We start from the raw sequence: 16,440 nt of genomic DNA on the forward strand, positions 1-16,440 counted from the left end.
TTAAATAGCAATATACCTGAAAGAAGCCAGAGCATCCCCTAAATTCGTCTAGGAAAGAGACTGCAGCTGTGCAGCTATCTTGCAACCTGGGAGACCACAGAGGAAGCAGGGTGTTGAATTTTCTGGAAAATCAGTAAAAACAGGTTGGGCAAGCAGCATTGGAAACATCATGGGGACTGCTGATCCCACTTCGGGACATGAGGAGGGACTAGACATCATGCTGCAGAAGCCCTTCTGAGTGATTAATTTATGGTTTCATGAAAGTTATTGTCACTTAGAGACATCAGAGCAGCCGAGCTATAATGCTTTTCACTGAGAAATTACCAATTACCTTTTTCATCATCCCAAACAGTGTTCTCTACTTTGTATGTAAAGCAGAACTGTTACTGTGGCTTCACTGATATCCTGTTCTTATTTCACTCCTTTCCTTCCCCCACCACCCAAAGGCATCACATTATTTGCAACGGTGTTCCCAAGAACACATCCCTTTCATCTGGTGTTCTTCTAAATGCTCCTTAGACCATGATGAAACACAAGTTCTTCTGAAGACACTTATGAGTTAATTGGCTGAAAAGGCTGGTCCTCATGTAGGACGATTCTACTTCATTTGCAGCCCAGCTGCCTAAGGACACAGAACGTGTCCTTCTGCCCCTGGTCATCAAGCCAATTTCAGTGAAGGCTGAGCCCCCAGGCTGACTACAACTAATTCAGCAGTTAGGCAGGGTTCTCCAAAGATACTGTTTTCACAGTTGATGAAAATGGCTTGGGAGAAACAAGAACCCTTGTTTGTTCCCTCACTGGAAGAAAGGTTATAAGATGTGTTCAAGCTTTCTTTGGCACCAGAGGGTCCCTACAGAAACCATGTCAACTTTGAGCGACTCGTGTAGAATAAGATGGGTTTCATGAGTTGTGCTGCTCACTGAAAAACAGACTTAGGAGTCTGTGCATAATGTTAAACTTAAAGTTAACATAAACCAAATGAAAAGCAATAGCAGAGACACTGTTCTTGAGAGAGTATGTTGAGAGAAGCTGGACACTTCCTCCTCTTCATCCTAAAAGATTACATTTGGAGCAGCCCCTCCGTTGGGCAACAGTACAGGTGAAGGTCTACCACAGCCTCAGGGAACTGGAACACCCAGGTCCCAGCTAAACATCCTAACCACTGATTTGTAGGTACTTAAACTCTCCTGCTCCATGGTGCATTTTGGGTTTGTGAATTTAACCAGAAGATCTTTTTCATCACAAAGGTTTCCCTACTTCTGAAGCACTGCCAAATCAGCACTTAAACACGCTCTACAATACATGCTGCCAACTCATGACACTCACGGCTGCTACCCTGAAGTGCTCATTGTGTTTTGACTTCCTTTTATCGGCGCAGGTTTCTGCCAGTGAATCAGTCTGCTAGTGGAGACAGACTAGGAACTGCGGCAGAAGGCACAAGCAAGGCAGTCAAAGCAGAGGTAAGTTACTCGTACATATGTGTTCATGGTCTTTTTCTCTGTTGCCTGTCTCCATAAAGAGGTGCAGTCTTGCTTTTGTGCAGTTTCTTGTAAGAATAGACAGCTTTTTGCCTTTCTGATCTGTAAGCCTATTGCTATGCACAGAAGTGCTTCTTTGCTCCAGTTAGAAGGCAAAGAAGTTTGACCTGCACAAAAGGAAGAAAAAAAGCAATTACTTCATTTTTCTCTACTTGTTTTCTTCAGTCTGAGAACAAGGGAATGAAAGTCCCCATATTGCAACAGTGTGTGTAAACTGGACCTCCTGCTCTTGCAGTGTAATGCACTTGTATGTTTTATTAGTGAGTAAAGCAGCAGATTCTCATATGCATTTAGTCACAGTTGCTTCTCTGGATGGTGTGTGTATGCCTTACAGCTTATATGAAATAAATTTTAGACTGCTTAAAGCACAAGGATAAATGGATGAATTTCTGAAGGGCTTGTATCTTAGTTTCACTAAATCTTAAAAGTACCTAAAGAACTTGCAAGGGCATTTCTCTCTCTGACCTTTTTTCCTTCTGAGTATGTTCTTTTATGACAGTTTACCATGCCCAATATTTCCTTATGACTTCATCTCACTAGATAAAAACAGCTGTTCATGTCTCCTAGCTGTCTTTATTCCTGAAGCTTAAGTCAGCAGTGGCTTGCCAGGATTGATATTACTTAGCCCGCTGTATCTGATTCAAAAGGCAAATACCTGGAAGTCCATGAGCCATGCCAGCTAAGCCAGGTGATCATAGAGTGCATTGAGAAAAGTTTGACCTAACAAGAGGAATAATTTAGCCTCTGCATTGCCTCAACTAGTCTTGGTAGTGATTTGAAAACAAGCTGAGACATTAGCAAAACTTCCTCCCAAATGAGACTCCCTGTGCAGGGAGAGGGAGGCATATTTTACTCCCGCTAGAACAAAGTAAACCAGCAGAAAGTAAAAAAGAGTGTTGTGCTGACTGAGGATGTAGTTGTGAGGCTTCCTGTTTTGACAACAAAAATTAAGAAGTATTTGATATACAAAGGGAATCGAAGTGTGTTTTGATGCCAAGTTTAAAGTTTTGGGTGTTTCCAAATGCTGCTTCATTCCAACTGTCCGATGACTCATGAGGTTTGACTTCTTTAAATTTGTTCAGTCGAATTTAAAGGTTAAATTGAAGATCAGAAAAATTCAAAACTCCTTCTCCTATAAGGAGATTCAGAGAGTGCAAAAATCTCTCTGTTACCCCTCCCTCACTCCCACAAATCCTGCTCATCTTCCCTATTACTTGCCAAGGAATACTCTCTTATTTTCTCTTGATCTGTAGGTCCATTTCCAAGTCCAAATAAACTTCATAGAGCAGCATGTCTTGTCATAGCAGATGTCTTATGCTGCAGACTTCAGAAACATGTGGCTGCATGAGAACCTCTGTTCTTCATTAAAAATTGGATTCTCCATGTCTATTGGACCTAGCAATGCCTGGTTTCAGAAAGACTTGTTTCCTGAGTCTGCTTATCTTCCTAATGCAAACTATAACACAGGCAGGCCTCCTGCGAAATTCTCTCACAAACCCTGATGCCCAGCCATGCGTGCTGTGGCTGCTTTGAAGCTACACGGACACTGGCTAGTTGGCTAGTTCACTCTTGCTGACTGCTCAGCTGGTTGCAGAACATACAACAGCTGCCTTTGCCCTGCCTTCGCCCCAGCAAGGCACTAACCCCTCTGAATAATCCTTCCCCAGCAAACAGTTCTCAGGAGCTCCTGCGAACCCCATTACCTTACAGGCTTGTATCTCAGTGCTGAGCTTGGCAGATATTTACCAATGACATCAAAAGTTAATTACAGGATGGACAGAAAGGTGGACTAACATAAACACACCATGGTCATAGAAGCATGCCCTCTTCTTCTGAGGAACCAAGCCTACAAGAGCAGTAATGTCGCCAGTCATTACTGGTGAGGCAATCTGACAAGGCGCCTTGATGAGCTGAAGCCTTACATTGCATTACGTGTCCCTTTTGTTCCACGGATTCTATTGTGGAACATTTAAGTAGCCTGCCTGATTTTTATGGTCTTTATCCACATGCAGAATGGCTGCTACTTTTCCCTTCACAGCCCTCGTTCTCTCCTCACACATGCGGACACAGCATACAACAACAATTAGATGTATAAGGGCTTTTTCAGAATGTGTGAGCACGGTCCTGAGCTTCATGTATGAATCCTTTTTGTACTGTTCTTCTGATTGGAAAGAAAAACCCTATCCTACCTACTTGCAGCTCTGTGGTAGGCAAGGAGCACTGAAGATGTCAGCACTTCTCTTGCTCTCCAAACAGTTTTAATTCATAGTCTCACACCCAGTAACTTTCTGGGACACAGAACCTGCTCTTCCCTTTTCTAGGGAGCATTTGAGTCAAAATTTGCATGTTGAAAAAAAGGTCTGGGAAGCTCACAGAGAGCAGTGTTCCTGTACTCATTGACTGGGTTCTGGAAAATTAAGTCTAAAACCTGGAAGCATATCTACTGTAGGTGGAGTCGGCATAAACTGGTGCTAGATAGGCTGCCCTCTGCAATTTCTATTCAGAAAAGCTAATCTGGTACCATCAGTCAACCCAGGAAAGGGCAAGGTCTCACCTCCCCATGACCAAGACAAGATTTTCAATATGGACAGCCATTTCTAAGAGATGAAGGAGACAGGCCCTTGGCAACATGAAGGCAGTCTCAGATCCATTGTTCACTGCTCTAAAACCAAATCATTTCATGGTTTCTCGGCTGGTGGCAGCCATCGATTTTGAGAGACAGAAACTTTGGGCTCAGAAGTAGCAGTAGGAAAAATGCAATTATCTGGGGATAGCAAAGCAGGTTCTTGGAAGAAGTGGGCAGAAGGGGCTGGTGAAGAAACCCGATGGGATGGTAAATGGAGACCTAGATGACTCAGTTTCAGTCTGAAAGGCAAGGCTGGCTGGGAACTGACTCACGGGGCTTCTGGGGAGCCACACATGGTCACCTTGTTTGCTTCATATTCTCAGAGGAACTAATTTCAAACAGAACTTGAACCTGGTCTGGGGCACATCACCCCATGGTGAAAGCACAAGCTGGCACTGATCTGGTGCACGCATGTTCCCCTAAGACCGTTACGTCTCTTCCCAGAGTCCCTGAATCACTCCTGGCCCCTGCACAACCCTTCATTGACTGATCTCTCACCGCAGCACCACTGACCAGCACCAAGGATGGCATTTGATCCCAAAGGAGGAGAGGACGGGTGGAAAGAGAGCCCATCCCAAACCTCTCTCACCTCACTCCTGAGGAGACAGGAAACAAGCAGTGCTTTCTTCTCCTTTCACCTCTCTTGCTGGCAGAGAAGTGGAGGCAGATAAAGGCAGACAAGCTGGGTGATGGTCATCTCAGGTATTCATGCTTCTTTGTCAAGCTTCTGCTAGACTCATGCAAGGAGCTGGCCCTGTCTACCAACGACAGCTCTCTTGTCATCTGCAGAGTGATCAGGCATATTCTCGCCTGGTATCCCCAAGTGTTTTGCTCTCCTGTTCTGCAACCCTCCCTGTTACACAGCATGAGCTGTGGACAGTCCCTCCTCACACAGGTACTTATTCTGGCAGCCCCCTGAGGAACAGACCTTGGGCAACCTTCAGGAGACTCCCCACCTGGGTCTTCATGTGGAATTCCACTGCACTCTCTTCCTAAAGCAAACACCCCGGCATGTGCTCTTTCACACAGCCCCAAGATGTGGTGCCTCCTCGTGCTGCTCTGCTCCCAAGGAATTGCCTTTTCAGCAGGATTCACAGCACCCTCCACTCTGAATTCAGACAAAAGCCAGTGCAGGAAGACTCGCAACCCCGAATGCTTTATGAACGTTGTAAGTTGCGTCACTTTCTCTCCCTTTCTTCCTAAATTGTCTCTCCCAGTACCACTACCACCGCCCCATCACTATCAGTCCCTGTCAGGAGGCTAAAAGGAGGACCCCTTCAAAGGGGTCCCTCCAGCATTGTGGTAGGGAGCACCGGCCTAGAAGAAACCTTGATGCTCCTATCCAAAAAGTCTGAGCTGCCAGAGAGAAGAATTCCCTTGCGGTGGAGGCAAAGCCCGGTTTCTAGTCTCAAGGGAAGCAAAGCCCTCCCCTTCTGTAACAACCTGCTTGCTCAGCAGAGTGGCAAGGCAGGTTGAATCCCTTCTTCAACCTGCAGATCCGCACAACACAAAGTAATCCAAGACCCCTTGCTCTGAATCACCAAAGATTTCCTCACAATAGTGGCAAGAATGTAATAGGTGGTGCTCTGAGTGAGTCTGTAATAGGAGACCCACCCTCCCTGGCTTGCCTAACCACACTTTGGCGAGAAACGATTCATTATGGCCCAAACCCCACATCTTTTGGCACTGTCTTATACAGATACTGCCGCATGTTTACTCTCTAGAAAGGTATGAGCTGCATCAGCCTTGCACAGCAGGACAAGCTACCTCCCAAAGGTTAGTCGCTCAGTACAGGTCTGCTTTGTCCCATAATATGGGGTCAACTACCAGACAACTACCCCCTAAGCAGGTCTGAAGAAGACTTGTGATGCATCTTTTTACAAGACCTGTAATATTTTTTCCCAGCCATGGTCCCTGCGGCCAGGGGCCTTGCGCTACCACCACAGAACAGCCTACGTCCACACCGCTCAGCTTGGTTACCCTCCAAAGCACGACGGCTTCATCCGAGCTGTGTAACAGCATCATCCCCAAAGTCTAAAAGAACAAAGATGCATCCAGGAAAAGTGGTGGAGAGCACTGGGATGCTCGGGGAAAAGCTACTCCCGGGACAGTCCTGACACATGACAGCACGTACAACCAAGCCGCAGGGCCCAGGAACAGTCTCATTTACTGCGCAGGTGAACTCTGTCGTCCTGCCGCTCTTACAAGCCTGTGCAGTGCTTGGGTACCACTGCAATTACTACCTAGCCAAAACCTAAGCAACATGGGCTATGTCTGGCAAGCTCCAAGTATAACTAGGTGCTTCTACCTGAGCAAACGCAGCTCTTGGTATTTCAATTTGAGAGGTACAGCATTAAAGAGCATACACAAACCACATCGCACAAACACAGCTCAACCGCTCTCCCTGCCGTTTGCATCCTCCAGCCTCCGTGGCTATGGTATAGCATAGATCTGATCATCCCCAAAAGAGAGAGGCACGGGTTGTGCTGTCCTGCAGGAATCCCTTTTGGGTCCCTTCCTACCAGTACAACACAGAGCGGTAGAGAAAAAGCCAGCGATATGTTATCACACGCATCTTCCCGGCATGTTCTTGGCTAGTTTCACATTCCTGGCCAGAAGCAGCCTCTAGACACCTTCTCCACTCATCTCTACGCTGTAAATGCATGTTAACAAGCTCTCCTTTGGCTTCCCACAGAGTGAAATTATCAGATATCATGGATACCCCAGTGAGGAATATCAAGTTACTACGGAGGATGGATACATTCTTGGTGTCTTCAGAATTCCCGCTGGGAGGAACAGCCAAAATACAGGTGTGACACAGTTACAGGACGTAAGGAAGGTCTGAGAGCCTACTCTTACATGGGTCCCCCATCTTTCCCCTATCTTTCCCCTTTGCACATGCAATGGCATGTTCCACACCTTTCCATCTCAGCAAGAGCACCTAGTCAGGAATGTGGCCTGAATTCTGAATCCATCTAAAGTCCACACATTCAATGTCTCTGTCCTTATTTCAGACTTTTCTAATAATTTTGTCATATCCTATGTTTTTTCCCTCATGTGGGTTGGGGGACGGTTTGGTAATCTGGATTTGGGGAGGTTTTGCATTAACACCCTAAGTAATTTACATTTAAAACAGAAGCCTGACAACAAAGCCTCTCAGGTTAGGCATATGAATATTAATTCCCAGTCTTCTGAAGGACAGAGGTATTCTTAAGGAAGGTGATAAGAAATCAGGTCATCAATGAAAAGCAAATGCATTTCATCTGTTTCATCACATTTTTTGAATGGAATAAAAATTTCTACCTGGAATTCGAGGTACCCTGGATACTGCTACTTTGTTTATTACTCCTTGTTAGAATTATAGAATAATTTATTTTGAATGCCTCCACCTATTTGGATCTCCTCCTTTGGAGGTCATCTGGACCAGCCTTACTCTCAAAATAAGGTTAACCAAAGTTAGATCAGGGGCCTCTCAGCCCTGCTCAGTTGGTTACTGAATAGACCTAAGGGTAGATATGCTTCTTTGGATGAATTATTCTTTGTCTTCCATACACTGTTATGCCTTCAGAAGTTTTCAGCTGTGGGTAGATGGTTTCAATATAGGGACCTGTAAGTTGGCTGTCCAGTGCAAGAGGAGGTGGGGACAGGCCTCCTCATTAAATTCTTTATTTGCCAGTCCTGTCATGAAATGGTCATGAAATGTCATGAAACAGTTCCTGCTTGCATGGAACAAACCCTTCAGGTTTCTCAGACCAATATCTATGCATAGTGCTCCTGGGAGCTTCTTGAAGAAGGAAAGATTTAAAACCTCTCACAAACTAAACTCTGCACCCCTATCTTAAATACACATTAACTACTGCTCCAATATAAGAATATTTTTATCTTTTCCAGGGCAAAAACCTGTAGTCTTCCTACAGCATGCTTTTCTAGGAGATGCTACCCACTGGATTTCTAACCTGCCTAACAACAGCTTGGGCTTCCTCCTCGCAGATGCTGGCTATGATGTCTGGATGGGAAACAGCCGAGGGAACACTTGGTCTTTAAAACACAAGACCCTTAATCCCAGCCAGAAAGCATTCTGGCAGTTCAGGTACTCTGTAGACGGAGAATTACCCAAGACAGAAACTCCAAGGGGACTAGATAGCATCAGCCTGATGGTTTTTACCTAAACCAGCATCAGGACAGGGTCTACACCAACCAAGGAGAGTAAAGAACCAGACGAAGAAGGATGCTCTCTACTACTCAGAGGTGGGAGCACTGGCTCCCAATGGGGAAGAGATTTTGGACACTGGGAAATGAAATGGGATGCTGAGGAAAAGGGAGACAGTACTGTGAGAGGGAGAGCAAGAACCTCAGCTGGAACAGGCTGAGCAGCCTTGTGTAGAAATCTCTGATCTCTCACAGCTGAATTCAACAGAGAGAGATGTGTTTTGTAACCCATGCTAGTGAAAGCACTGATTAAATTCAGTTCCCCAAGGGCTGCAGCTGACAGGCGAAACTGGCACCTCCTCCGCAGAGAGCCCAAGGCATCAGGTAGCCTGGCAGTACAGCTGCGTCTCTCTACCCCCTTCCCCAACTCAAGCAAGAACACAGACAAAGTGTGCAACCTCGTCTTTCAATGGGTCCTGCTCGGTGCAATGAAAACTGACATTCAGTAACTCACCCTGTGATAGTCGAATTGCCTGCTAGCTTTTTGTGTTTCTCCCCTGTAGCTTTGATGAAATGGGTAAATACGATATTCCAGCAGAGCTGTACTTCATCATGAATAAAACTGGGCAGAAGGATGTATACTATGTTGGTCACTCTGAAGGCACAACAACAGGTAATGTCAGGACAGTCACGGTTCACAACCATTCGTGTTCCTATCCGATCAGTACGTGGGTCTCCCCATTGATTCAGTTGCTTTTCTTGTTTGTGGAGAGCTAGCAAACATGGAAGTACCTTCGGAGTTGAGATTTGGAAAATATGGAAAACTTTTCTAAAAACAGCTTTGGCTACCCTTAATAAACAAAGAAACCTAATAGCAGATCCAAATATGGTTCAACTTTTTAAATAATTAGAGACATAAAAGTGGTTATTTACTGGGTACTTCAGGTACTGGCACTGGGTATTTTTCTTAAATTCTCAGCAACAGAATTTTCATTAAGTTAATCCTTTGTATTAAGACATACAATTATTTTCCTTGTGAACAGGAAGGAAAAACTAAAAAGATAAAACAGCACATATAATACATAATTTCAAATAACAGAAGACAAGGAAAAAGAACCTCAACATTACTAAGTCATGTGACTTAATGACAATCTTACAATGTAAAGCGTAGTTCATGAGTGGCTATAACTGGCTGCATTACTGTTTAAAAACATAATGCCAGAGACTGAAAATTAGGAAAGGAAAAACATTAATAACTTATTTTCTCTTAGTGCCAGCCTTTAGCACTAACTCACTTCATGGCCTCTGAGTGCAACTAACTTTCTTTTAGCATCAGCTGAAAGTTCCTGATGTTTATGTTTTATGTGTAAGATCCATGAATGGACATTAATTAGAAATGAGCAACTGCCAGTTCATTAGTGTAAACGACCCAGAAAAAAAGAGAAGGAAATGTGGGAATATCATATATTGTCACGGCTCCAGACCTTTTCTTTCTTTTCCTCTCGTAAGAGTATTTAAAGACCCTCATGGCAAAACAAACTAACCACCTAGGCTTTCTTCAGCTGCCTTTGATGCAAACAATCAGTTGAAAACACTCAAAGCTCCCAGTATTCAGCTAATTATTCTACAGTTTCATGGAAGCATAAACATACATAGACCTTTAGAGACTATAATCTGAAAAACTCATTTTTATGAGAGTTTTTTGAACTTTAGAGGAAATTGATTTTATCACGAAAACCTCATTGACATGTTGCCTACAAAAACTGTTCTGATAAAGGCAATGATGTCCAGACATGCTCTTAACCTCAGAAGGAACTTTGCCTCCCAAATAAAATTCATTTCAGGACTTAGCTTCAACACTTGCCTTAGGTAAAACATGCAGCACAGACAAACATGGACAACAGATAATGGGCTGCAAATCTAGTCTCACTTCTTGTTTGCTACCTACTGCTTATTTATTTGTCTGTGGAAGATGTCTTCACTAACTCAGCCTGTCTCTCCTGTGTTTGCAGGCTTCATAGCATTTTCTACATACCCTGAGCTGGCTAAACGGGTGAAAATATTCTGTGCTCTGGGCCCAGTGACCACATGCTCACATGCTGCAAGCCCTCTGATTAAGATAACAAATGTTCCTGAAGCACTGCTCAGGGTATGTCATTCTTCCTTCTAAGAGGCCCAATGCCTGATTTACCTTCACAGGGTTCACCCAACCTGAGACGAAATGTTCCCAAACAGGTGACATGCTGATACTGAGCTTGGGATGAATCGAGTGCTCTTGAAAAATCTGTTTCCAAACTCTGTGGGGAAAATACTGGAGATATAGGGCTTGTAGCAGCAGGTCCCAGTGAAGTAGGAGACTTGTGAAGCTCTGTATCGTCATAGGACTCTTGCTGTTGACTAATATTTTGCTGGCCTCATGCAGGAGGAACTAAACCAGAGCTGCAATAACAGCCATGACAATCTCTGGGACTTCAGAAATGAGTGAGCATTGAGGTCACTACATTAGAAATGGAAGGATGGCTTCCTCCAGGACTGATGCCAGTCATATGAAGAAGGAAGGATATGTGATGCACTATGGGGAAGAAGTTGTTTTAAGGGGTACTGGGAGGGCAAGCTGTTTCAGCAATCTTTGAACGCTGAGTTAGGAGGCTAGGCTATTAGCAACAGTTTCCTGCATAAAATGCTCCTGTAACAAGAAAAAAAAGTGTTGCGCTTCTCCCTTCCCTCAGTTAGTACTTGGCAGCAAAGGAGCCATGCACCAAATTGGATTTCTGAAAGGACCTGTGATACAGTTATGTACAAGCCTGGATAAGTTTTGTGGCCATGTACTCTGTTACATAGCTGGAGGCAACATAAAAAATCTGAACACGGTAAGTATATGCAAGAACACCTACTCAAAACTAAGGTGATTTTGGAAGTTACATTTGTGCACTCTATCCTTATCTAGAACTGCCATGCATGTAAACGTACATAAACCACAACGTAGTTCTCAGCAGCTGAGGGAATGCCAGGACATTGTGTGGTGTGAACAGTGCCAAACAGGACTAGAGCTAATGATGGATGGGACCAACAACTAGGCACATTCCAATCCCAGAAAGGACGGACTGAATTCAGCCTGGAGCTATATTGCACATGTCAATAGATGTGCCCCCTTTTGCAGCTAAGCTGACCAGATTTAGGTCATACACAGATGCTTTTTAAAAAGAGCCAATGGATGATGGTTAATACAGTTCCCAGATTCCTTCCTTAGCATGCAGACACCAGGTCCTCTGAACACTGGAATAATTAAGAGACAGGAAAAAACTCCTTTTCTCTTCCCACTTTTCTGACTACTTGCACCAGAACTCGGTCCCAAAGAACTATTGTAAGAAGGGTCGTTTTCCCATTTTTGTTGTCCTTAGAAGTGGGCTCAATCCACAACACAGAGCTACAGAAAGTCCTTGCACTGTGCCTAAGGAGTGCAACAAACCTACAGTGGGATTCACAAGGACTAGTGCATCAGTCAGAGGGGACAGCAGAGTTGTCCCTATGCTTGCCAACATATGGACACTGTCGTGTGTCTTAAATCCCCTTTACAGTGGCCAAAGTATGCAGAAGCTGGCCTGTGTAATGTTTATTACTGCAATATCTGTAAAGCCTGGGGTCCATTTTTCTCCATCTATAACTGCTTGTAAAAGCACCTATGGGAAAGCAGTGAGAATCAAAGGTTCAGTGCAAAAGCAATTAGAGGCATTGCAGCCCTTTTGAATTGCAGAGCTAACCATTAAGGATCTTTCCTGACTTGGGTTAAGTCACTAATGTGGTTCTCAGGGCAAGATAACAAAACTGAGGAGGAATCCGGGGAGATGGAATTTGAACATCTCCTTAACAGAACTGTAAAAATGCAAACAGAAGAAAAAGCAATCTGTTTTGTAAGCTGGCTTCTTTAGCACTGGGAGTAAAGTCAAGAGAAAAACAAATATTCAAAAGGCTTACACATGCATGGGGGTTTGGTGTGAGGTGGGGAATCTACTTTGAAAGGACTGGAGGGTTTTTCCCTGCTGTTGCTGAACCACAGGATCCCACAGTAGTATTATCTCCATGGAACAGACTCACTTTCATGGAGAAAGCGTGCAGATGCATTCTATTAGCCAGCTATTCTGAAGTCTGCTTCTCAGTTTTCTCTGATATTTGAAGAATATCTTATTAAAATGGGGTTTTAACACAGCAGCAGTATGTTGCTCAGGTCCTTCACAGCTTTATTCTGTTACCACACGGGTTCCATACCTTTATAACATTTCTGCTTTCTCTCCAGAGTCGAATAAATACATACGTAGGACATTCCCCTGCTGGAACATCAGTACAGAACATTATTCATTGGCATCAGGTATAACTGCGCACTGAAATATAAACAGACTCTTACTACTGCTTTTTATGCAACCGACAGTCTCCAGGGAAGTCCAAAGGCGGTGGGAAACTGCCCATCACATCTTCTCACATGCGGCTGCGAGCACCTGCCACGGAGGGAGCACTGTTTCCCATGGCTCACCAGACCATTACCTGAATTGCCCCTTTGGTATCAGGCACTGAGGTTTCCCCAGGGCACACCAGGGCTCTCCGCATGTTGGGCTCTAATGGCTTCCAGCCTTCATCTTTATTTATGCCTTGAAAGCTGCAGAAGTGAACGCAAGCGTGGTCTAGGCACTTGGCAGGCAGTAGGAGGATAGTGGAAACTTGAGCAGCCAGGGGATGATCCAGACAAAGAAGTGATCCAGGTTAAAGCTTTTCTCCCTGAGGAGAATTAATTGCAGCCTGGATCACCTCCCAAAGCCAGTTAATCACACAAACACTTCTGCTGGCACAACGGCAAGGTCGGGAACTGCCTTATACTACTACAGTACATGACAAGCAACATTGCTCTACAGGGATGTTCCCAACAGCCAGGTTTTTCCAAAACCCTTTTAATCACTCTTGCCACCGTCCAAATCCTGGATTCCAGTTCTCTAAAGGTGGGTTTCTACTTATGTATTGCCAGATCTGAGCTTGTTCTGCTCATAGTCTGAATCAGATCAGGGCAAGACAGCTCCAGCCAAGAGACATCACTGCATGTGTCCAGGTGCACCTGCTGAGCCAGGATATATCTACATACATCCTATAGGCAGAACCCCCATTTCTGCAAACACTTTATATGATCTAGAATATAGGTGTGCTCCTGAGGACACCCCTGACAAAAATTCCCAGCAGTCAGTCCTGCAGGATACACCTACCCTGCACACACACCCATGGGGACAAACCATTGACAGCCAGTGGCTTTACAGCCTATTTTGCCAGCCTCTAACAAAGTCAAGTGGCTACAAAGCAAACACAGATACAGCAGGATAGAGGAAAATAGCAAAGGCAATACAGCAAGCAGATTTCTAGCACATTCCCAGCTACTTGAAGCCTTGGTTTTCTAAACTGATAGACACTGACTTTCTCTCAACCTGTATTACATACAGCCACTCACAAATGAAATTACTTGTCAGGTTTGTGCAAAAAATAAAATAAAAATAAAATGAAAAAAAAAAACCAACAAAAAAACCCCAAACAAATGTGTACTTAACTCTTCACTCATCAGTCCTGCAGGGCATATATCATGTCTTTTAGACAACACAGACTCAGGAAGCCTAATGTCTTGTGTCTAATGTCCCACCTCAAAACTGCTGTCAGAGCACAACTCATGTATAACCAAACTCTTATAAGTACAGAGCCTCTGGATATGCCGCCACTTGTGTGAACAGACCAAGCAAAACTGACACACAAAAGACAAGATGTGTAAGGAGAGATTGTATATTACACTAGGCTAGTAATAGCCCTGACACGTTCTAGACATTCAGGTCCTCTTTCCATGTGGCAATGGAACCCAACTCTGCATCGCAAACAGGGACCCCAACTTTAGCTAACTAAGATAGTCAAGCAAAATTTTAATAACAAAACGTACCAAGGGTGGCGGCTGACGATCCGGAGAGGAAGTTAGCAAGAGCAAAGGCAATGAAGCCACTCGCCCTACGATCCACCCTTAGTACCCCTGGAAGCCTGCAACCAGAGGAAGGGGTGGGAGTAACTCACTGTCCACTGCCTGAGCCTTGGCTTCAATCACAGGCAGGAAAATGCCTCCTGCAATCTGCTGCTTGGTCTCTCAACACTTACATTTCATCTGTTCTTTTAACAGCTAACACGTGCAGACCAATTTCAAGCTTATGACTATGGCTCTAAGGAAAACATGAAGAAATACAACCAGGTAAGGCAATACGGTTTCCCTGAGAACTCATCCTCAGGTCCTGGCAAAACTAAGAACAGAAAAGTTCAGATTTGAGCACCTTGAGTGCTACAGAAAGAGGGAGAGAGTGGTCTGAGATAATGTTTCACCTGAATCTAATACTCACACGTGTAAAAGTCTATTGACAGACAAGGCGTAGACAGTTCCTCACAGACAGGTAACAGAAGTTCCTTTTGCCTCCCCTACTGATGCAGGGATGTGTCCAACGACATGTCAATTTACCTGCCATTCCCAAAAGGCTAAGAGCCACACCCAAGTCCTAGGGCTGGGTGAGTATGGAGCTCTTCACTCCCCCAAAAATCCTCAAGGTCTGCCTTTCAGTTAAGGGAGGAAATGAATCTCACAGCTACGGTGACCTCTCCAATTGGCTGACAATCATTTCACTTTTAATTGGCATATTTGATTTGCGGTGTCCTGTGCTGTACCAGGGTAGGCTGCTTTTCACAGACAGAAAGGCTCCAGAGATATAGTCAGTCACTTCTACCCATGCACACTGTCTCAGAAATTTTCTGGAACGAAATTATAAATGGCCAAATTATTTCCTTGCCACTTAAGTCCCAAGCATAACAACTAAGACCAACAATTGCCCTCCATGCCCCAACAAAACTTAAAGATCTTCCCACTCTAAATATACACATGAATAAGCTCCACAGTTCTTGCTTGGTAAACACAGACACTGCTGTTTCCATATCCCCACCTCTGAAGGGCACAAGCAGGTGTCAAACTGCAGGACAACTCCTAGCCATGCATTAAGGAAAGACACAGGAATAGGATGGATCATTCCTTTTCATGGTAGACAGGCAACAGGGTTAGGGGAAACAAACACTAAGAGGGTGGCCTTCATCCTTACTGCTTTACTGTAGTGAGTGCAGAAGGGAGGGAGCGATGCTCGTACAGAATCCTTTCTCCAGACACAACTTCTGATAAAAGAGCATTCACTCAGGTCTCCTCTCTTTCTTGCAGTCTACTCCTCCTGCGTACGAGATAGAGAAGATAAGCACACCAATTGCCGTTTGGAGTGGTGGACGTGACAAATTTGCAGATCCAAAAGACATGGCAAAGCTACTTCCTCGGATTACTAATCTCATTTACCATGAGCATTTTCCTGCTTGGGGACATCTTGATTTCATCTGGGGCCTTGATGCAACTGAGAAAATGTATCGGAAGATCATTGAACTAATAACAAAATACTGTTGAAATGACAGGCAGGGTGTTGATTCACTCAGTAAAAACCTCCAAAGTTTCTATTTGGCAATAAGGGTTTTACCTGGGGAAGAGGTAAACACACACACACACATAATGGATATGAGTATAGGTATTTATCTGCACTTGTTTGTTTCTTGCTTTCCTCATAGTTTGAGGTTTTCCATGGTGTTACTGTGACTGCTGTCTTCCTGAGAAGTTTGAGGTGTAAAGGAATGAAAGCTGAAAACATGAATATATTTGAGCACACACTGCAGGGATCACTTAATTTGGACAGCTTTTTTTTCTACAAGACTGATTTTCCTAAGCCTAAACTCTGTTGTTCTCGTGTATATCTTACTTACCCCACAGAGGCATGCCCATACCCAATTTGTGTCTTCCCATGAAGACCCAAAAGTGGGATTTGCTCATTTCTCTGTTGAAGTACAACTGACCTTTGTTTAAATTAAATCATTTATCTATTTGACAGAGAACTTGGCTTTTTTTCTTTTTCCCTCCTCACATTTACCTACAGTGTCAACACAACCAAGAGATCTTCAGACACAAGAAACTGAGCAGGCAATAGATGACTTCCAAACATCGAGGCATCCAACCTCAGAAAAACTCATAGAAGTATTCTCCCGCCC

General features: G+C 44.3%; 1 protein-coding gene across 1 annotated transcript; it reads left to right on the forward strand.

Annotated features, from left to right (window-relative positions):
* The first annotated feature begins 1,376 nt into the window (after nucleotides 1-1,376).
* Nucleotides 1,377-16,236, forward strand: LOC143160679 (lysosomal acid lipase/cholesteryl ester hydrolase-like). The gene is made up of 10 exons (XM_076338709.1): nucleotides 1,377-1,460; nucleotides 5,194-5,332; nucleotides 6,860-6,974; nucleotides 8,056-8,254; nucleotides 8,877-8,986; nucleotides 10,326-10,462; nucleotides 11,043-11,183; nucleotides 12,608-12,679; nucleotides 14,504-14,572; nucleotides 15,575-16,236. The coding sequence occupies exons 2-10, from the start codon at nucleotides 5,201-5,203 to the stop codon at nucleotides 15,806-15,808; spliced, it is 1,209 nt and encodes a 402-aa protein (XP_076194824.1). The 5' UTR covers nucleotides 1,377-1,460; nucleotides 5,194-5,200; the 3' UTR covers nucleotides 15,809-16,236.
* The last annotated feature ends 204 nt before the right edge of the window (nucleotides 16,237-16,440 follow it).

The sequence above is a fragment of the Aptenodytes patagonicus genome, chromosome 5 (assembly GCF_965638725.1).
Source record: "Aptenodytes patagonicus chromosome 5, bAptPat1.pri.cur, whole genome shotgun sequence".
Taxonomy (NCBI): Eukaryota; Metazoa; Chordata; class Aves; order Sphenisciformes; family Spheniscidae; genus Aptenodytes; species Aptenodytes patagonicus.

Excerpts from the sequence above, each read along its gene's own strand:
- LOC143160679 (XM_076338709.1), top strand. The coding sequence starts at position 5,201 with ATGTGGTGCCTCCTCGTGCTGCTCTGCTCCCAAGGAATTGCCTTTTCA. Across the intron at positions 5,333-6,859 it reads CCGAATGCTTTATGAACGTT|AGTGAAATTATCAGATATCA; the intron begins GTAAGTTGCGTC and ends GGCTTCCCACAG. Across the intron at positions 8,987-10,325 it reads CTCTGAAGGCACAACAACAG|GCTTCATAGCATTTTCTACA; the intron begins GTAATGTCAGGA and ends CTGTGTTTGCAG.